This window comes from Charadrius vociferus, unplaced genomic scaffold, assembly GCF_000708025.1.
Source record: "Charadrius vociferus isolate BGI_N301 unplaced genomic scaffold, ASM70802v2 scaffold424, whole genome shotgun sequence".
NCBI classification, from domain to species: domain Eukaryota; kingdom Metazoa; phylum Chordata; class Aves; order Charadriiformes; family Charadriidae; genus Charadrius; species Charadrius vociferus.
This window is the reverse complement of record NW_009648151.1, coordinates 65,661-88,095: the sequence shown is the minus strand read 5'-3', so window position 1 is coordinate 88,095 and position 22,435 is coordinate 65,661. Positions and strand designations below refer to the sequence as shown.

At 47.2% G+C, this 22,435-nt stretch overlaps 1 protein-coding gene across 1 annotated transcript in view; it reads left to right on the top strand.

Moving 5' to 3' along the window:
- The window catches only part of WNT11 (wingless-type MMTV integration site family, member 11), a 23,878-nt gene extending 2,158 nt beyond the window's left edge, over positions 1-21,720 (top strand). Inside the window, exons 2-5 of the mRNA XM_009884018.1 lie at positions 7,270-7,505; positions 8,559-8,836; positions 10,306-10,598; positions 20,903-21,720. Coding sequence (XP_009882320.1) covers positions 7,270-7,505; positions 8,559-8,836; positions 10,306-10,598; positions 20,903-21,077 — 982 coding nt within the window. The 3' untranslated portion in view covers positions 21,078-21,720. The remainder of the gene's footprint in view (positions 1-7,269; positions 7,506-8,558; positions 8,837-10,305; positions 10,599-20,902) is intronic.
- Positions 21,721-22,435: the final 715 nt, after the last annotated feature.

Genomic DNA, 22,435 nt, shown 5'->3' with positions numbered 1-22,435 from the left:
AAAGGCGAGTGGGGAAGATGAAAGCTGGGATTAAAGCGGCATTTGAAGCATGAACTGCATCCAGATGCGCCGCCGGGGCTCCCCTCACACCTGTTTGAAACCTGGCGGAGACCTGCGCTCCCTGTCCCAGGGCACTTCCCAACTGGGATGCTGCCAGCTGGGATTTAACAAAATTATGTTGGGTATTTTTTTTTTGTTTTTCTTTGTTGTCTTTTTTTTTATTTTTTTTTTATTTGCAGTTTCTCCTCCCTTCCCCACCCTTGTTTTTCTATGGAAACACAGGCCAATTTCCCCACCACCACCCCTTTCCCCTCCCCATCGCTCTCTTTCCCCTGCTGCAGTGATGCTGCCATCCTTGGGGCAAGGGAACCATCCCTGGAAATCATGTGGGCAAACCCTTGGCGAAGGGAGATGGATGCTACCAAATACCGAGTGACACCTCGGAGCTGCAATCCCAGCCCTAAACTCACGCGCCGGGTGCTGTACAACCAACCCCTCCCCTCTCACGCTTGTGGATGGAGAGAGGTGGTGGTCTTGGGGGGGAAAGGATGGGATGAAGAGGGAGGAAAGTGCTATGAGATGTTTTCGGTCGTGGTCTTGTCTCAGTGGTCTGCTCACTGCGCCGTTGTTGTAGGCACAGTGCCAGAGGCGAGCTTCAAAGAGGATTTGGGAGGAGAGCTTGGGAGCTGGGGCGGCGGCGTGGGGGTGAAGATAAGGAGGTGGGTTTTGCCAGCCTGGCAGGCTGGGTTTGCAAGGCTGAGGAAGAGGGAGGACTGATACGAAAGGCGATAAGAAATTCAATTTTGATTCGGCACGTGATGTAATTGCAAGGGGAGGGGGAGAAGAAAAACACACTTTTCAGCCGTTTAGGACTTCCCTGTAACACGAATATCCCCGTAAATTAGTAAAAGCAGGGAGAAGGTAAAAGGAAGCTATTTGTTTTATTTTATTTGGCTTATTTTTACGAGTTCTGTGGTCCAGATCCCCAGCTGTTGTAAATCGGCGTTGTGCCCTTCCCTGCCGCCGAGGCATGCACCACTGAGCATCCCGTGTGCTGCGTGGAGGGTCAGCATCTCATAAACCCCCTCTTGCTGCTGGAGAAACTTCTTATTTTGGGCTTTTCCACCCAAGCTCCAGCGAGTTGCTTGGATGTAAGTTCAGGGTATTGACAGATCTTTGTGGGATCAGGGCTGCCATGGAGAGGCAGCCTTTCCATTCAATGCATGTGACCCCCCAAGTCTCAATTTTCGCACACTAATTTTTGCAATCACTTTTCCATCCTTAGAACAGGGTTGGGTTTTTTTTGTGTTGCTTTGTGGTCCTCAGTACTTCTTTTGCATCACAGCAGCTGGGGAGGTGAGGCAGCTATCGGTTTCAATGGGAGATGACTCGTGTAGGAACTCTATCACCTTACCCATCTCCTTTTGAACCCCCTTTAGCTTTCCTGGGGGAGCTTGGGTTTGGCCAAGCTGGTTGCTGAAGCAACTTGTTTGAGTAGAGCTGAAAAAGAGATGAGCACTAGAGGGAGCTGCGGCCAGATGTGAGTGCCGCAGAGGTCTGCAGATGTTGAGATGTTTGGGCACAGAGTGGCTTTTGAGTCACTCCTGCCTCCCCTGGGGTTGGCATCTCTCCGCCCAGGTGCCAAGACACAGGTTGGACTGTCCCTCTGTGTCGAGTGTCACCCTCAACACGAGGGTGGTTGCGTAGAGGCCGAATGCAGCAAGTGGGTTTTCTGCGTGGCTTGCAGGATCAGCCCATGAGAGCAAGTGGTGGCATTAGGAATCCCATCATTTTTAAGCAGAGCTTGGTCACTTTGGGAAGTTCCCGCTTGCCCCTGTTGTGGTGGCCTCGACATGCCCCATGCCCTCTGAAGCCATCCCTAGCTTAGCACCGTCCCCAGCTATGAGGTCAACTTTGCTGCACAGTTCCCGTGGTTAAATCACAGCCCTTTGGGAGCAAAAGGTGCCTCAGCCGTGCATTTCGGTGAACCCGGGATGTACCCCAGCTCACCGACCTCCAGCGGCACCGCAGCTGTTCTGCAGCCAGCAGAAAGCAAGGGAGAAAATGGAAAGATTTTGCGCTTCCCGGCAGCTCCTGCTTCTCTCCTTCAACGGGCGGGGGGGGGAGAGCTGGGACATTTTTCTGGGGGTGAGGAAAGGGGGGCGGGGGGGGGACGGGACACGACACAACGGCTTTGAAGTTTGCGCTTCGCTCCGTAGGCAGCTCGGGAAAACTTGACAAAGCTCCACGGCCTTCCTCGGCACGCAGGGAGCCAACTCGCCGCTGGCATCGACTTCAGTCAAGCTTGGGCTGGAAGTCAATGGCCTTGTGCCCACTGCTGCCAGCGCTGGGTTTGGCACCGTATCTGAAAGCAGCTCTTATTTTAAGCTTTCACTTCAGGGTTGGTTTTTTTTTTTCCCCCGCTCCTCTCCCTCTTCCTCCTCTTTATTTCAGGTTTTTTTTTTTTCCTTTTATTATTTTTTTTTTTTTTTTACCATATAAATCCCACTTCTCTGTTTGAAAAGGCTTTGCAGAACCACTGGAAGCATTTACCAGGGGACGCAATGGCTTTCCCAGTGCTTGTGGTCCCCAGACCTGATGCAGGGCACGGGCTGCCTCTGGCTACCAGGAGCTTACACAAGGCATATGTAACAGTCCTGTGAGCCTTTTCCAGTTGAAAATCTGAGAAAATGAGGCTCCTGCAGATTAAAGACTTTTAATGAGATTGAACGCAAAAAACCTCCAGTCGCTGCCTCTCTTTGTTAAAGTTTACCACACACTTCACTCTCCAGAGAAGTGTCGTTTTGTCTAAATCTTTTTGTTTCACCCAAATCCCTGCAAGATTAAGGGGTTTAAGAATAGGCATGAAAAAGAGAGTGCCTTCACAGAAAGCAAAGCTGACAATTTGGAGCAGAAGTTCATGGTTTTACCAACAGTCCCTCTGTGAGACCTTCTTGGGTCACATCACACAAGGGAGGATGGGGAGATGCCCTCCAGAGAGAGCCCACATCAGAAAGACAGGAGATCCTTCCACCCTTTAAGGGTGTTTTAAAGGGCACCAACGCTCCACTGCTCAATTTAAGGAGTTTTTCTCTCTTTGGCTTGACCAGGAGTAGTGTCCTACTCACAGTGGTCCTTGTGAACCAAATAATGTGTGGCTTTCACTGATGTCTGCTCAGATCCGAAGGTGCTTCTCCCAAGCTGTTGCTCCTATGAACAGTCTTCTCATGGAGCTCAGATCTGCAGGAATGGGCCCATACCTCTCAAAGGACCTAAAACTGTAGAGCATTCATGTTTTACAATTAATTTATTAACTGCCTGAGATAATTAAAGGAGTAAACGAAAGTCATGATCCATCCATGCATCATATTTCCTCTGTAATTATGTTTATGGTTTTCTGTCAGTATCCATAACTTCAACTGAAAGCCCTGCTATGCTATATATAAAGCAGGAGATGTTTGGTTTGGGGCCTGTTTATTTAAAGGGATGGGTCAAATACGTATAATTGAGAAAAAAAAACCAAACCAAACTCCAAACCAAACACCCCTCAGTTGTCTTCAGCTTTCTGCAGAATGAAGGATGGGGCAGGAGAGTCAAGGGAGGGCAGCACGGTGTTAGCAGGAGGAAACAGTGAAAAGCAGCATTTCCAGAGTGGCAGCAGGCAAAATCCCCATGTGCTGCTTCTCAGATGAAGGGTGTGAGTCCAAAGAAAGATGTCCAAGAAAGAAAAATTAGGGATTTTTCCCCCAGATTGAGGACTAAATGTTGTTCTGCTAACTATGCCCTTGAGGGCTGCTTTATTCAGGCTGCCTGTGCCCCTTTGGCTTCAGTTTCCATCCCAGTGCTGGTGGTCAATGGAGACTGGGTGGACATCGGGTAGAGACCCACCGCTAAATCCCACCAGGGACAAGACTCTTATGGGGAAAGTTGATTTCCTTTCTGCTGCACCACAAATGGACTGTGTTCCCCAACAGTGTCCTTTGCAGGTGGTGGGCATCCCTCCTTGGTGCTGCCAGAACTTGGGGGCAGGTTGGTGCCTTTCCATGGGGAGAGTTTAGAACAACCAGGGGTGGAGAAGACATTTCTGAATGTGGGACAGAGACTGAGCAAACCTGGGCTGTCAGGGCATAGACTAGATGACCTAATGGGCCTCTCACATTCCTGATCTGTGATTTATAAATGCACTTTTTGGTCTAGGCAAGCAACTCCAGTAACTGTGAGTTTTCTTTTCCATCTCCATTACCCTTTACTTTTTCCTCCTGACGCTTGGAGATGTTTCCAATTATAGGTTCTCACAAGCAAAGGCATGAAGTTCAGGCCTGGGAGATGTTCAGAAAACACCTTCCTGCGTCTTGCATTTTTATTCTTGGCGGACTCCCTGGAGCTCCGTTCATTCAATGAGAAACAGCCATTGCTGCCACTTACTGAGTTCTCCCCAGTGGGGCCACCATCCTTCCTCTCCTGACAGTCTGGCAGATATTTCTCCATCTTCCAAGAAGAGAATTTCTTTCTTGATGCCTTATAAATCTGCTTCTCTAAAGGTGATAATTTCAGGCCACCTATAATAATGTGATCTCGTCGTATCACATCCCCTTTTTTCACAATGGGGATGAGTTTCAGTCTGAATTCAGCTCTCTTCCCAACTTGTAGGTGGTTATTTCTGCTGTTCCTCATTTGTCTGTAATGGTGAGACGCAGATGCCTCAATGTAGGCTTCCAAGTCTTTTAAAAATGCTGAAGACCTCTATACAGGAGTAGAAAATGTGATGCAGGACCTAGGAGATATATGCACTCATCTGCAGGGCCAGGTGGAACATCCCAAGGCCTCCAAAGTGTCACTTGGCACCTCTGATTAGAACTGAGTTGGTGCTCCATCAGGCAGCACCTCTCGGAGACCTGGAGCATTCCTCATTTGCCTGAAACAGGCTGTGAAGCTCTCTCATTTCGTCTGCCTCACCCTGCCTGCTTATTTTGCTGCTTGGACATACTGTGCTGGAGTATTTATCATCTTTACTCTATTAGTGACGAGCTGCTTTGGCCTCTTGCCTGATTTGCATTTCAGCCCATTCCTGAGAGTTGCTGATAGGCTTTCTAGGATAAGTTTTCACAGGTTTCTGGTGCCAAGTGCTAGGGGTTGGACACATCTCACCCAGCTCTGCGCTTATACAGTCCAGATGTCTGCGTCCGAGCTCAGTGCCTGGGCTGCCTCTGTAGGCAGTGCAGAAAATGAGCACTTCTAGGGCATGATGTTATCCTACTGTAGATCCCAAAAGCACATTGGGCTCATTATTCCCTAGACTTGACTTTTTCTTTCCACGGGCTGAAGAAAGACCCTGAAGGACTACCATGAGGTCCACGCTGTAGAGATTTGCAGTCAGGTAACATTCATACTGTCCAAAGACTCATGCCTGTAGCTTCAATGACGTGATATATCTGAGATACCTGAGCACCCAGAATATCACCAACAGGTTTTTGTCTCCACCAGCTCAGGTCCATCACTGGTTCATTTCCAAGGCAGGATGAGTTGCTTTCTGTAGGTGCCCCTCTCGGGCACGGAGTGTTGCATGAGCAACAGTGTGCAAGGGACACAGATGAACTACAGGGCAGAATTTCTGATGATTAAATACTCCACTTTTCCCTTTCCCTCGAAATTCACTGGCCAAAACTTCTGTTCACTCTGTATTTAATGGACCTCTTTAAATGTATGTATGATGTATATATTTACATAGCTAGCAGAGTGGTGGTTTCCCTTCCAAGTTTGCCACTGCCTATCTAGTGCCAGAAATGCCAAACTCCAGCCACCTGGGAATTTGTCAGTGCAGACCTACTCAGCCCTAGCAAGGATCATAGCTTTTCCCTGCTGGAAGAGCAGTTTGGGTTAGCAGTTACGCGCAGCCTGGAGAGAGCTCCAACATACACAGCAGCTGGTTCAAACCAACCTTGAGGGAGCTGGTGGAACATAGATGTGTTTTCCTGAAAACCGGAGATCAGAGCTAATACCCCTGGTCTTGGTTAGGGCTCAATTTTAGCTCCGTTTCCATCTCATTTAACTTCTGAAGGATGTGGATGTTACAGTAATAAAGTGAAATGCACCCAGAAATGTGTCTGCTAATAAGCCAAACTAACCAAGATGGCTTAGGATGAAACTGGAAGGCAACACATTTAACAAGGAGAGAAGGAAATATGTGTTAAGGCAGTTGTGTTGCCAGGATCAGATGCCAGTTACTGATGCAGCCAGCTAGAAAGTTGTTTTATGGGAATGAATAACATTTATGACTACCCTAAGCAGGTCATAAAGATACAAAGAGAGTTACACACCAGGCTTCTGCTGATCGCTGTGGGTGCTCAGGGAAGAAGACCACAGCCCCGTACGATGCATGGCACCGTTTGCTTTTTTCTTTTTTACCTGGAAATGTTGGCAATTGCCCACTACAAAAAACAATGGGGTCTATGAAGTTTTGTTGGTTTCTTCCACGGTAATATACATGCTGATACTAGTGGATCCCTTCTGAGTTTTGACCATGGAACTGTCTTTGCATATACTCTCATTGTGCTTTTGCACTACATTTTTGGAGACTAGAGAAACAGACTTATCTATGTGCAACAGTGATGGAATTGGTGGAGACCCTTGGCATTAACTCTAAGGAAAAGCATCTGTTTTGCAAACTTGGTGGCTTTTCCCTAGGCCTTTCAGGGGATTTTTTTTCCATAATTAATTACATGACATTTAACATAATCCTTAGAGAGTGTGTGAGACAGATGCTGAATGCAAAGCACTGATAACACCATCTTCACTTTTTTTTTTTTTTCTCTCTTTTTTTTTTCTGAATGCCACAGTCTTGGAAGATCCAGCTTTCTGTTATCATGGAACTGATGGGTCATTTTTTACTGTGTTGGGAGGTCTGTCCTCTTCATTCTTCAGCAAAAAACCTTCCCATAAGGATTTACACATTCAGTCAACTTGGTGTATGCCCCAGGAGCTTTGTGCAGGCTGCCCTAGATGATGGAGAGAAATGTGCACTTCTAGAGGATGTTTCTTCCCACCTACCTTAAACACCTACTTTAGATGAGATAAATCCCTCTTAAAAGTTGCCCATCTTTCTCGCCAGCTTTAACTAAGCACTTATTTACAGGTAGCTAAAATTAAGTTGGCTGAACACAGGCCAAAGCATTCACTGAACTGGAGGTAGTGGAGAAATTAATATTGTCCTGAAGATTAACTTTTTTTTTGTGGGTTTTAATGCCTTTTTGCCTGTGCTTGTCTCCTCAGAGCTCTGTCCAAGACTCCTTCATCTTTGGCCCTGAATCAAACCCAGCACTGCAAGCAGCTCGAAGGCTTGGTGGTTTCCCAGGTGCAGCTGTGCCGCAGCAACCTGGAGCTAATGCAAACCATCATCCAGGCAGCACGGGAAGTGATAAAGACCTGCCGTAAAACTTTCTCAGACATGCGGTGGAACTGCTCTTCCATTGAGCTGGCTCCTAACTACCTACTGGACTTAGAGAGAGGTAAACAGCACTGCTGGCTCAGCTGGGGACGTGAGTCAGTAGAGTCAGCCAGCGTGTGTGTATGCGTGCTGGGGCTGGGAAGGGGTCTTGCTACCAGGGGGGCCATGGGGGGACTGCGTAGACTAGTTGTCCTGTTCTCTGAGACCATGTTCATCGTTTTGGTGCCAGTCATGCCCAGGAGCTCTTGAGTCCAAGACCTGGTCTCCCACAGCTCTCACAAAGCCTGCCACCAGTCTGGTCTGCTCATCCCATTAGGAGTCGTGGTGTGGTTGCTCACAGCCATGGAGCTGTTGTTCAGGGCATGCAGACATGTCAAGCTGCACACGTGACGTGTGAGGCTGCACAGTCAGCTCTAGTACAGGTCAGAGCATCCTTGCATGTTTGTGCTGCAGCTCTATGGCCTCCCATCATCTCCCTCACCTCCATGCGCACCAGCTCCATGACTTGCTGGCAAGCAGCATCCAGCACAGGAGCCAAAGGGGGTAGGAGAGTCCATGGGGCAGCTTCTTTTTAGGGCATGTAGTGAGAGGACGAGGGGGAATGGATATACACTGGAAGAGGGCAGGTTTAGATTAAATATTAGGAAGAAGTTTTTCACTTTAAGGGTGGTGAGGCACTGGAACAGGTTGCCCAGAGAGGTTGTTGAGGCCCCATCCCTGGAGGTGTTCAAGGCCAGGCTGGACGTGGCCTTGGGCAACCTGGTCTGGTGGGAGGTGTCCCTGCCCATGGCAGGGAGGTTGGAACTGGATGATCTTCAAGGTCCTTTCCAACCTAAACCATTCTATGATTCTATGATTCTTCACATGCTTCAAGAGTATATCACACTACAGTGGACAAGTTGCATAAGTCCATGGGCCTCTTTGCCCTGTTGGGATGTTGCCTCATGTTGAAGTGCTCACTTAGGAGATGTATTCCAAGCTGGTGATGACATTGGAGGTCTCAGCTGCAGTGAGTTGGTGTGTTTGCTGTTCTGTCAGGTACAGATTGTGTAAGTCTCTTTGGGGAGCATTTAGCTGTCCTAGGAGGCTGAGCTGGAGTTCTTGTCTCTTCCAGGCACAAGGGAGTCAGCATTTGTGTATGCCCTTTCTGCCGCTGCCATCAGCCACACCATTGCCAGAGCCTGCACCACCGGGGACCTCCCTGGCTGTTCCTGTGGTCCCATCCCAGGTGAGACACCTGGACCTGGGTATCGATGGGGAGGATGTGCAGACAACCTCAACTATGGTCTTATCATGGGGTCCAAATTTTCAGATGCTCCCATGAAGATGAAAAAATCAGGATCACAAGCCAATAAACTGATGCATCTGCACAACAGTGAAGTAGGGAGACAGGTAACAAATCCACGAGAGTTATTGTAATTGTACAATCATCTGTAGTGGTCGGTCGCTCTGTGAGGTTCAGTGTCTCTATCAGCTAGCGAAAGGAGCAGGTTTCTCCCAGATTGCTCTGAACTCCTTTGGCCTGCTGAAGACTGTGCCTATATAACTCACGCCAGGACTCAGGAGGTCCTGAATGCTACTGTCAGCCCTATATAACCGTGGGTGGGATGTCTCATTGCCACGCTTTCCACAGCCAGGGACGGCTCTGGCTTGCTTACCCCAGGAGGTGTGTGGTGGGGATGGGTCCCGTCGTGCTCTGCCAAGGGCGTTGCACCGGTGAAGTGCTGTGTAAGCGTGGAGGATTATCATCTGCCAGACGCGTCCAGCAGCGGCTGCCTCCCAGCCACCCCCGCAGCCAGCAGGGCTGATTTTTCCTTCTCAAACCGCTTCCCTAGTGATTATTCCCATATCTGGCAGAAGCCGCTTTTAACAGCTTGCACCTCGTGGAGGGATAATGCTTGCCATGCGCAGTACTTGGTGGACACCCAAGGTGCAAACCCCCACCTTGGCCCTCCGTGCAGCTGGATAAATGGGTGGGGGACTGTAAAGATGACTCCTGCAACCCATCTGTGGGGCTGCAGCAGTTCCCTAGGCTGGTCCTACCATGCAGCTTGGTCCTTCCAGGGCTGCCCGTGCTCCGGCACTGGAGCAGATAAAACTTGGAGCGTGTTGAGCTCATTGGCAGCTTACTGTGTAGCTATGGGCTGAACTCACCTTTGCAGAGCACAACCATGCTGAACTTGCCTCCCCTGGGTGTTTTTCTCCACCCATCCCACTCTATCTGTTTGCGGTGTTTTATTATTATTTTTAATTTTAGTAATGTCTTGAGGTTTTATTTTAATTGGAACAGACAAATTTTTGTTTGGGACATAGTGTGGCCATGACTGGTGCGTTCATTCCTTCCTGGCAGTGTCCTGCCACGTCCCACAGAAATAAGACTAAGGCAGAACCAAAGTAAAAGGCTCTTTTGGCCCCATGGCCAGCAGAAAGGCAGGGTGAGGGTGCCCTGAATTCATCAGAGCCTTGACGTCTCTGTTACCCAAAGCCCAAACCTGCCGGAGGCAGAAATGGGTGTTAATTATCTATTTATGGATTGCTTTGGTTTTCAGCTCCTTAGGAATTCAGCAGGTGGAAATGCAGCCCTGTGCAGATATCTGATCAAAATTCAAAATACTTTTCCGTCTGCTGGCTGCAAAGGCGCCTTGGTGAAAGTAGTCCTGGGCTGATAGTGATCACCAAGGAGCCGTGGGATCTCATTCCCTTTGCACAGTAGCTGCTGTAGAGTGACTGTGCAGAAATCAGAGCAGCAGTCCTTTACTAGAGTAGTCGCTGATAAGAAAGTGCCTTCTTTAGCAAGCTTGTGGGATGTTTGGAGGTAAAAGAAGGGCATTTCCTAACAACTCCTGCATTCCTTTTTGCAGGTCTTGAAAGCCTCTCTTGAAATGAAATGTAAGTGCCATGGAGTTTCTGGGTCATGCTCTATCAAGACCTGTTGGAAAGGCCTTCAAGAGCTGCGAGACATTGCATTGGACCTCAAAAACAAGTATTTATCAGCCACCAAGGTTGTTCACAGGCCCATGGGCACACGCAAATACCTCGTGCCAAAGGATATTGATATCAGGCCGGTTAAAGAGACAGAGCTGATTTACCTGCAGAGCTCGCCCGATTTCTGCATGAAGAACGAAAAAGTGGGGTCACACGGGACCCAGGACAGGTGAGGGTTTCTGCAACGGGTGCTGACTGCACTCTGAGCCCCAAAGAGGGAAGGGGAAGAGGGGAACATGCGTGAAAAAGAGGCAAATAACTGGGGAGGTAGCACATGCATTCAGTTAAGGGACATCTCTAACATGTGCTACGGCCTACAGGTGCCCAAGCGTATTAGTAGTGGCTATGGCCAAGACAAGGCAGCAGACGCCTTTTGCGTTATACAGGCAGGCACAAGATAGCTTTTGAAATCTCCTAAGTGGCTCAACCCTGTAGGAACTTCGAGCAACTGTTTTTTACTGCATTGAGTCTCTCTAAGTCACTTCTTGCAGTCACTGCTGATGTGATGAGTTGTTACTCTACTGTGAGGCTCCTCTAAGTAGGCAAGTGTTAACCCAATTAGGACCAATGGTCCTAGGCAGCCTTAAAAAAAGCCCTGTGAACTACAAATGTGAATTTTTAGGATTATTCTTCCACTGCATTTTAAAAATCCAGGTGTGTTTTTGTTTCTTATGTCCCTGCAGAGGAATTCCTTCATCCTATTAATATTAGTGATTTAAGGTTATCATACTCAAACCTCCACTGGGCACAGTGCTGTCCCTTTCACAGGGACCAGACATCCTTCCCAGGATCTGTTTAATTCCCTCCAAGACAAACCAATTCCATGTTTCAGCAGTCTCTAGGAGGGCAGCAGACCCTTCGACAGCCAAATAATTGTGTGTTTCCAGAATTTTGCAGAATTTCCGGGATTTTTGTTAAGTGGCCGCAACAGCTGGATTTCAAGCTGGCTCATTAGTTGCTATCTACCAACTTGGCTTTCTTCAGGTAGTGCTCATAATTCTTTTTGCTCTTTGTGTTACTTTGTGGTCAAGACTCAGACAGTCAAGTTGCAAAGAGCATGCACCTGCCCTTTTGTGGGGTGTCTTCATTTAAACTCTTGTTGGATGTAGTGGTCCTTGCATCACTGTGGTTCGATGGAGAGAAGATTTTGCTGTAATGGAAATGAAGTAAATGATCTAAATGCAGAAAAGATAGTCTTTGGATACCTTTGATTCATATGAAGTGTTTGGTGAGGGGACTTTAGAAGATATCCTTTGGCAACGGCCATTTAATCTGGAACTGTGACTCTGTAGTAAATGTATCAGCATTTGACTAGGGGAGCTGATCAAAAGATGATGACAGTTGAGTGAGACAAGTGTGTCCTTTTTGTCTTCTGATGTTTTGTGGCAGTTACTTACAGTTTTGTATTCTCTATTAGGATCAAAACCAATGGCTGGACTGCTCTACAAGAGTGCTTGTCTGGCAGCTCTGTGGTGGGAACATCAGACTGACGTTCATCACCAGTCTGGTGGTAGAGCAATAATTAGCAAGTGAAGATGTTTATGGGTCACTGAGGACTGTAGGAAGAAAAGTATATATTGAAACTGGTTTCTGAGGGAAAATGTCATTTGAGCGGAAGTGATATTTTTGTAGACTTGTATGGATTTTGACAGATATGTGTCTTGAAAAAGACCTTGTTGTTGTGCCACTCTGTTTTGAAATGAAAAAAAAATTGTGGAGGTTATTTGGAAATTAGTTTTATAGGAGTTGCGTGAAATCAACACGTTGTGTCAAAACCACACTGAATCTGTTACAGATTTGCCAAGTAAAACATTTTCCATGAGCTGAAATCTTTTCAAGGGAGAGGGAGGGGTGACTTCTTCATCTAATTTCATTTTACAGCAGATTTTGCCTTTTTATCCCAGCTAGGGATGAAAAATATGTCAAGGTCTTGAAAGATATTTCTTTTTTCTTCTGAGGATAGGAAAATGTGTATTGCAGGCATCCGTTTATCCCAAGCTGGGCGACAGCAGTGATTGTGAGCCTGCCAGGCGAGGGTCCACGGGAAGTGAGATTGAGTGAGGATTTAGAGGACCGAGATATTAAGGCAGGAGGGGATGACTTTCAAAAGGAACCTGTCAAGAAATACTCCTTACTCTCGGATGTGCAAGATGGTGATGGCCGTGGGAGGGGAGGAGGGAGAGATAGTCCCGTGTTGAGCTGCAGGCGTCTCTCAGGCCAAGTTTTAAGGTCATGTGTAGTTACGCTCATTTTCATCGCAATCCATCTGCCAGCTCTTGAGAAGACGCCTGGTGTCTCAAAACTGGCACGTGTAACACAAGACTTAGCAGCCCCTTTTCTGCATTCAATTAGCAGAGGATATATGTGTAAAATGCACACAGTGTATTTGCAGATGGGTCCGTTCTTCCTGGGGGGAGCAGGGAAAAGGAGGGGAGCTTCCCTGATCTCCTCTTCCTATGGATGCCTTTTTCCCTTCTCAATTTTTCTCTCACGGAGAGGACATCTAAATGTATTTTAAACGCAGTGGCTCTGTTCCAGCCAGCCCTGGGGCTGCAGAGATAGCGCCTAATGACAGGGATGAGGGAGAAGGAACACAAAAGGGATGCTGTTAGAGAGGGCAGGGAAAAATGTGGTTCATGCTTACTCCGCGAAGATGTAAAAGCGCTCACACGGAAATAACCCAAACAGGTTTTTATTTCATAAGTCAAGTCCCGGAGGCGCCTTAACATTTTATCCTTGTGCACATCAAAATTTTCCGGGGGGAGATCCCGCTGTTTCCTACTAGGCTAATTTTTAACGTCTTTTATGGCAAATGCAATCAAAAAGGGATTGTTAGTGGTGGTCCCTCAGTTTGTTTTCTCTCTTCTCTTCTTCCACCACCTGCCTAGTACCTCTTTGGCCTTTTTCTGGCCATGAACGTGGGGGCGGGAATCAGCACGCAGGATGTTACAGTGTGGAACCCCCCTCGCCACGCTCCAGGAGACAACTGGGCATCTTCAGCAGCTTCTCAGCCCCAATTTCTACCTCCAAAGGGGTGCAGAGAGGAGGGGACCCCATTTTCCTGTTACAGGACAAAGAAACTCAGATTGCTGCATTTTCCTTACAGAAAATTAGCAGTTTTGCATCATAAGCAGAAAAAGTCCTTTCCCCCCTCCCACTCCCCCAGGTCTGATGCTTGCCCAGAGCACGCTGGAAGCAGGACAGAGGATGATGGCTCAGTTGCAACACCTTGGACGTATTGAGTTTCAGCATATGCTGTAGGGAACAATCCTACACGGGCAGGTGGCTGGAAGGGATAATCTAATCGGTCGCTTCCATCTCTCTAATTATCCCTCACATTATGGGGACTTATTGTGTGTTTTTCAGGCAGGAAAGGGAATTGAATTACCTTGTAGTGGAACCGCGTGAAAATCCACTCGGAAAGCACGCAACCGGTTACTCAAAAGTCTTTCAGAGCTCTTCGCTGAAATGATTTCAAAGATTTCAAAGATTTCAAAGATTTTGAACAAGCCTGAAATGTTTTCTAAAACACCTTGGCCTTTCTTAGCTTCATGTTGAAATTAGAAATGGTTTGGAAATTTGCATGCCTCCAAGCACTTGGGGTGTATCCAGATTTCAAAGCCGGGGAGCTGAACCCGAACCTGAGATTTGAAGCCTCTTTGAAGTGCTCAAAATCTGATTAAGGCGCTGAGTTTTGCAACCGGTGTCGAAGGCTCCTGCAAATTGGTTTGCTCCAGCCGCAGCCCTCACCAACTCCAGCCAGACTCCGTGTGCTTATATGCCACCACCACACTTTCAGAGCCAATAAAAAAATGGTCTGGAGAAAAATCTAAAGCAGCTCATCTGCGGAGCAGCAAGTGGATTGTACAACTTTAAATACAACAAATTAACCACTGGGAAAAAATGTATATATTCCCACGTCAGAGCTTTCTTCGGCATAAGCACCCTATAACTCATCTTTTAAAAAGGTAGTTCAGTTTCTCCTGCCTGGAAAATTTGTTATCAGCTTTGAGTAAATGACAAATAATAGCAGATTATAAAATTGAGACCTCTTTTGTGAGAAAAGAAGCAAAAGTATTAACCTTCTTTATCAGTAGGGTGCAATGTAATCGTATTTCAAAGCCTGTTTAAGGTCCCTTAAGGAATCCGAGGAAAGGGAAATTCTGCCATGCATGCAAAAGCCTCCAGCTCCCGAAGCCTTGCAGAGATAACTGAGCTGTTTATTACTGATGTTTCCCAGACTTCGCTCCCTGCTGGGGATGGGAAGGAACCCTCTTATGCCACAAAAATCGGGCTGCGACGTTGCGCTGCAGCTGAGCTGGATTGACCAGCCACCACTCCTTAGCTGACTCACACGTGGCCATCATTTGGTGGTTGCTCCTTGCTCACGTCTTCATTATTTTCTGCAGTATAAAACAATAATCTTAAGTGTCTCCCAAGGTGTCTCAGGCTGCTTTCTTGGGTAGGAACGTGCATGAAGTTACCTGAGCATCCATTTGCTCCTCAGCGGTGACAGCAAAGATGTCGTGGCTGGTGGTTACCTCTTTGGCACCTTGGTGGTGCCAACAGCAGGGCTGATAAAATGCTGCAAAGAAAGGATGCGGTGGTTTTCAGTGTTCAGTTGCAACCCTTTGCTTTCATACCATGTGTTTCTTGCCAACCCCCAAAAATGCTTTGCCTTGCGCGATTATGTGGGCAATGAGATTTCTTAGCAGAAGCACTCGTATTTAGATGGGGGAGAGTGGTAGTTATGGATAAGCAACAGCATTTGGTGTTTGTGTTTTGTTACAGCCTCTTTTAGCTTCTGCCACTCATTGAGGGCACCAGAAGCAATATGGTGCTTTGACTTGGTTATAATGTGTATGATGATTTAGTAATTTTTGGAACCGTTATCAGATGTGCCACCTTTTTTTAATGGCATCCAACAAATGATGGATAACGAATAGCAAATAATTCTTCTGTGGGTGCCGTAGAAGTTTAAACTGAAGGGAAGTCAGGAAAATAGCAGCTTTCTGTTCCTCCCACCCACAGCAGAGGAACTTTCCTAGGGCAATGTGCTTGTAGTTGGTGGCTGTTTCAGCAGTTGGGCCAGCCGTGCTTTCTTGGGCTTATTCTCAGTTCATCCCTGGGGACATTTGACTCCTTCCCACTTGGAGAGAGACACGAATTTGACTGTAAAGGTTCCTGAACAGATCTGTGAATAATAAATTTATTGGTGGAAAGAGTAATTTCATACAGTAAAATTGTAGTGGACAGTGAATTCAGGGGATAAAAAAATGCGGCCAACTCTCCTAAACGTACTTAGTCCCTCTGCATCAAAACAGCATTGGAGTTAAGGAACGTCAGTGCTAGGAATGACTTTCCATGGAGCCTGATCTTTTCAGGAGTGAGACTGAACTGAGACCACCTGGGCTATTACTGAAGATGTTTGTCTACTCTGGTCTTAAAATAGTTTCCCTAAATAACCTGTTCCAGGGCTATACTATCCTCAGAGTTATGTTTTTCATAATCTGAATTTACGTTTGGTTTTTTTTTTTTGCAAATCAGATTGGTCATTTCTTGTCCTCTTTTCTCTGCATACAAAGACCATTTCTTCTCTCTCCCGTTTCCATTTGCAATGATCTTTTATAGATGGGAAGACAGCTTTTCTTACAAACTTCTCTAAATCAGCTCTTTCAATCTTTTCTACTTTCTGAACTGCTCCTCTGACTCTCCTGGGAACATTCCCACATTTATCTGGATCTTTCTCAAAGTGTGTTGCTTACTTTGCATTTTAATCCACTCTTGCAAAATGCTCTCAGCTCCTTTTACCCCAGTGTTATCCACAAATTTTAAAGCTCACTCTCTACTCCTCATTAATGAAAATACAGGCTGGTTCCAGGCTCTCCCTTGACATCTCCTCGCTGACATACACTATTGATAACTCTCTTTCGTACAGTTGTTCAGTGTCAGTCTCCAGTCGTTCCTTGTGGATGAGAAAGCAATTTAAAAGTAGTTAAGATCCTGCCCTTAAAATCTTATATGAAGTTGTGCACTGTGATGTATTTTTAGCCAAGGTCCATTGTGTTACATACCTCCTGGGGGATTTGAATTATTTTTTCTCTTTCTTTTATATACTGCTGTACGACTTGACATTACTGGAGCAAGGGGCACTAAAGAAATGGATAGGAATTTGATTTAAAAGAGAAAAAATAAATTACTTCTTTACACAGCAGTACTGTCGTCTGGGACTTGTGGCTGCCAGAGTCCATGGAGGCAGATAGTTTCTTTGAGGTCAGAAAGGGATGAGACAAATCCACGGCCAAGATGCCCACAACAGGAAAGGAGATGTAAATTTAGAATAGATATTAGCAAGAAATTCTTGACTGTGAGGGTGTTGAGACACTGGCGCAGGTTGCCCAGGGAAGCTGTGGCTGCCCCATCCCTGGAGGTGTTCAAGGCCAGGTTGGACGGGGCTTGGAGCAACCTGGGCTGGTGGGAGGTGTCCCTGCTAGATGATTTTCAAGGTCCCTTCCAACCTAAACCGTTCTATGATTCTATGTCTTGGCAGGAGCATACCTTGCATCATCTCTAATACAATAGCCCAGGTGCTGGTGTTGTATCAGGAAAAGGACTACAGAAAGTGGACAGATTTGTGTTCTCCTCCCTGAACAGCCTCTCCCATAGCCATTGGGAGACGTACTGGGCCAGACAAGCAGTTGCAGTGACCCAGAATGACTTTTCTAATGTACTTATAAGCAGCTTCCACTTACTAATAGGACTGATGGAGTGAGGTCCCAGTGGACATCTGGCCCATCCCTGTCATCATATGTCATTATTGTGGGTGATACAGTACAGAGCTGGCCTCAGTTTGGCTCTTGGATGCCAGTTGGGCAACCAAAAAAATCTATCCTTATATCTGTCGATGGGACAGAAGCGCACTGGGATCCACAATGAAATTAAATGTGACATGTGGGGCCTACGGGAGAGCTGGGGAAGGATTTTTTACTAGGGCATGTAGTGACAGGACGAGGGGGAATGGCTATAAACTGGAAGAGGGCAGGTTTAGATTAAACATTAGGAAGAAGTTTTTCACTTTGAGGGTGGTGAGGCACTGGAACAGGTTGCCCAGAGAGGTTGTTGAGGCCCCATCCCTGGAGGTGTTGAAGGCCAGGCTGGACGTAGCCTTGGGCAACCTGGTCTGGTGGGAGGTGTCCCTGCCCATGGCAGGGAGGGAGGAATTCGATGATCTTTAAGGTCCTTTCCCACCTAAACCATTCTATGATTCTATGATCTCCCCATAGCTTTTAAAATGAAAATCCCCCAGGAGGTAACTGTGATATGGCTTAGCCTCTCCCTGTGGGGGAAAGACTCTTAGAAGTGCTGGGACGTCCTTTACCATCTCTGCTGAGGAGCCACCTCCATGATGAAGCTGTTCGGGCTCAGGGAGCCACGTACCACAATGTTTCTGCAAACGAGGGCTGGAAGGGGAAGATTTTGGACAGGCATATTGAGTGGGATTTGTCCAGTCAGCAGGGCTGACCTCGTCCCTTCTTGCATCAAGAAGGAAAAAGTCCTGTGACAATGTGAACGCCTGTTTCTGAGCCAGGACTTTGACGGGGATTATGGCCGAAGCATTGTTTTTCACCAGTCTTCCAAGTGCTTCTAGAGGTTACGGTGTTGTGTTAAGATGCAATCGCCTGCCTTCGCATTTTCTCTCCGAGGCTCGGGAGGAGGGCATTTCTTGGAGTTGCTGGAATCGTGCTGGACCAGGCCCAAAACAAATTAGGTTGAACTTAACCCATCAGCAGGGAGCCTGGTGAGATCGAAGCCATGGGCTCTGAAAGCAGATGCTCAGGGGCAGCTTCTGTGGGTAAACGCTGGTCTTTGGGCTCCTTTGTCTTCCCCCACTTGCTTTTTGTATGTATAGATGCAGCTGACAAGCTACCTCTGTTCCAGCTTGTTTAAAGAAAAAGAAGGATAATTCATCCAGGACAAGGCTTTAAAACAGAAAACAAAATCTCTGGTTAGTGGCATTGTCAGGAAAACTTTCTAGAAGCCCATCTAGGTTCAGGATGGGGTCAAAATATTTGTTTTGGCTCTTCAACCCATCCGTCCAGAATGTCCCTGTTTCTTTATCCAAAACTGAGGGGAGCTTGGATATTTTTTAATAAGCTTTTGGGCTTTTTGTTTCTTTATTTCAGCCTGGGTGGCATGAGGACAGCTATGGAAAGGTAGACAGGTATGGAAAGGATGTCCTAGTAGATCCGCTTCTTTTTTTTTTGGCCAACCACAGGAGTGGGTGCAAGAAAAGGGAGATTCCCAGGTCTCAAAGCAGCAGGTAGAAGATTTTTGCTCTCTGTTTGAATGGGGTAAATTTGACTGTTGGGTGCGGTGCCTTGTACGTTTGAGGAGTGAATGTCCTCAATGTTGAACTGGAGTCAGAGTGGACCCGTATTCCTTTTCTTGGCCATTTATTGAGCTCTCAGCACAAGGTGGCACAGATGCACGGAACATCCATCACCATGCTTCTGCAGACTCCCCATCCTCCCTAGGTGAACCTCCGGGCAGCAACCTTTCCATCCACTGGTAAAGCTGAGTAAGGTTGTCAAATACACTCCCCTCTTCTAATGTCAACACGCCTATATTTGAACCTTTGCTCTGAATATTTAATCCATTTACTAATACATTTATGAGGAGTCATTCGGAGGTTTCCTGGCGGAGGGGCCCCGGCTCGCTGGGGCAATAACAACGCCTTTGGTTCAGCTTTAGGCAAACACGCTCAGTGTGGTTGCAGACTTCGGCTTCGGTAGAGGCTTTCAAAGGTTTGTAAATATTTACACACACTCCCAAATGAGGGGGGGGGAGGGGGCGGGATTTAAACACTGAACCTGGAGAGGAATGTGAGTCAGAAATAACAAACAGTGGGCCTGCCTGAGCCGGAAAAAAATAAAGGAAGAACAAGAACAAAATCTCAACACCTCATTAATCCCGTAACTTCTCCTAAAGCATTACCTCATGAGGAATTCCTATAAATCTCATGGATTTGTTTTCATCTATTAATGGAGTGCTCAGCTCAAGAGTCCGACTCATGCTCCTCTCTCCTTTCCCTGCCCCAAACCAACCTTAGAGTGTTTCTGCCCAAAATAGCCATGCAGAATAAGATTTAGGAGAGATGTCAGCAATTCCCCCACTCTCCAAAGGGCCTTTCCTACAGTAGTTTCAAGACTCCATCAAGTTCACAGCCCCATGTTGTTGGGTGCATTATGAGATCTGAGCGCTAGTGTCCAGCCAAGCATCTGACCAAACATGGACACTTCCACCCTGGGCTATCTTTACAGCCCACAGAGAAATGGCATCTTTAGGACATGGTTCATCTCATCCAAAAGTCAATGCCTGTTGTGCTGTCATGTCCAGTGACCCAACTTGGCGTATTTTAGGAGAATGAGACGTCTGGTTGTCCTGGTTTTTGAGAATGGCTATAGATCCATGATCAATGGATCAATGAAAGAGATTTCCCAATTCATCAGTTACTTCTGAAAACCTCAAACCAGCTGCTTGCAAGCAGACAGGAGAGGGAACCCCTGCACGATGTCTGACTTATCCCAACGGGTCTGGTTTTAATTAAAAGCAGAAGCAAGACAAGCAGTGGAAGTCCGTGTGATATTTGGCGACTTGTCATCCTACACTGTGCTCCTGCCGTGCTGTCCGCTCCTGGGTCAGGGCTCGGGGTGGTATAGGGCCAGCTCCCCGGCTGCTTGTGCCGGGCTGGGGGACAGTCAGGGAGGTGTATGGGGGGAAAGTGTAGAGTCTGGCCTTGCTGGTATCGGTTGTGATTTCCCCGATAGGGTCAGGGCTGCACTGTGGCTGTAACAGCCTGCTCTGGAGCTTTCCCAGCTCGGGATCGTTGGCATGGAGCCTGTGCAAATACTCTGTGGCTGCAGGGTTCCTTCTCCATCCTTTTCAGGTGAGGTAGTGTTGGACAAACACCGGCGTTTGTTCTTCAGGGTATCATCTTCTCTCATCTCCTTTCAGACAGCTTTGGAGCCTGCCCGGGAATAAAGATTGCGAGGAATTATGAGTTTTTGTTGTGGTGGAGGTATCACAACAGCTTTGCCTGTCTGCCTGTATGGGAGCTAAGTCCTGCCTGCCCCGACTGATGGCAGCCTGAATGCTGCTGAGCCCAAACGGAGAGTCAGAACAGGAGTTTAATGTTATTTTGGGTGCCAGAGCAGGTGATGCGAGTGCAATCCTGGGCATTGGAGCAGGTGATGCCAGTGCAGCCCCGGGGCTCTCCTGCCTCCCTTGCAGGTGTGGAGGGCTGCTTGGCTGCGTGCTCAGCCCTGCCATGTGCTTGCTGCAGCTGAGATACAACCATGCCGGCTTCCCCCAGCGCCTTGCAGAGCTGTCAGGCCCCAGACACCACCGCAGGGCAGCGGTTTGGAAAGCCCTGCAAGGGATTTTTGCTTGCTCACTGGGTTTTCTTTCTTCCAGGCAATGCAACAAGACCTCCAACGGGAGCGACAGCTGCGACTTGATGTGCTGTGGCAGAGGCTACAACCCCTACATGGACAAAGTGGTGGAGCGATGCCACTGCAAGTACCACTGGTGCTGCTACGTGACCTGTAAAAAGTGTGAGAGGACTGTCGAGAGATATGTGTGCAAATGAAAACCCTCCTCTCTCCGCCCGGGAGCTGAGACACCGGTGGCACCCCAGCACTATCCAGAGAAGAGAAAACATTTTCCCTGACTAGGCGTCGTTTATCTTGTAAAGACACAGACTTGAAGAAAGATGGTAGGAGGGAAAAAAAAAAAAAAAGCAATCACACCAGTAAAAATAAGACCCTTAAAAAACCCCAACAAACCACGAATGTTTCCCCCTACCAATAAAACGCTCTCTGAGAAGACAAAAACTCATTTGGGATGGTATCTTCTTCCAAAATATTTCCTATGGTTGCCAATGACGTCTGGCCATCAAGCGCCTTAGTATTTTGAGAAACAAAAGTGGAAACTTTCCCTGGGGAAGAAGAGTGACTCTTGTTTCAAAATAACTAAGGCTCACACCTGCCTATGCCTCCTAGCACAGGTACTGAGTCTACATTAGGACCATCCCAGAAGGGAAAACACTACCACTTTTCAGCAATAACTGCCTTTGGCTGCCAAAGACTTAATTTTTCACATGGAAGCATCCACTCCGGATGATAAAAGTGGAAAAATTTCAGGTGAATCCCCTGAAATGAACAGTTCATTTTAACTTTTCTTTTATGCAGGTCTGCGACTTTGAAGTTCCTGCTGCAGGAAAAGCTGTCCATGATTTTAACAGGCTGGATGGGGTTTCAAATGGGTGCAAGAACCCCCATGTGATCCCAGAGGCAGCGAGAACAGGGTACCCTGAGAAGGGCTTTATGTGATCTTAATGGAGCCGTTAGGATAAAGTAAAGTGAAGTCAAAATCCAGTGGGAAAAGTAAAAAAAAAAACAAACCAACATCTCCTGTTCTCTTTCTCTCTTGCCCTTTGAGTGTGATGCCCTTAGTCACTGATGTTCTGCCACGTTGGGCCATCAAGTCCTTAGGGAAATGTGCCACTGCCTCTTTCCCCCCTGCAAAACTATCGACCCAGCCCCAAGAAACTGCAGAGAGCGGAGCGGGTCCGGTCCCGGCTGTAGAGAGTGCAGCCGTGCAGGGCAGCAGCTATTCCCAGCAAAAAGGAGTGGGAACGTGCCAGTCCTTCACGTGGCCCTGCCCTGACACAGCAGAGAACCACTATCTGTGGCTGTACATATTTTCTTTTGTATGCGGACATACAGAAATATTTATAAGATATATCTTGCGCTTTCGTCTACTCTACTTCCCACATGAATATATCTATAAATATATTATAAAGGAGCATTAACAATAGTATGAAATAAATGCTGAAGTTACTGGTGCAACAGATAAATTTTAGATTATTATGTTTCACTCTCCTACTTGGAAAGCAACCCTGCTTTCCCTCCCAAGGATGGGAGAAGAGCATGGCTCGAGGCACTT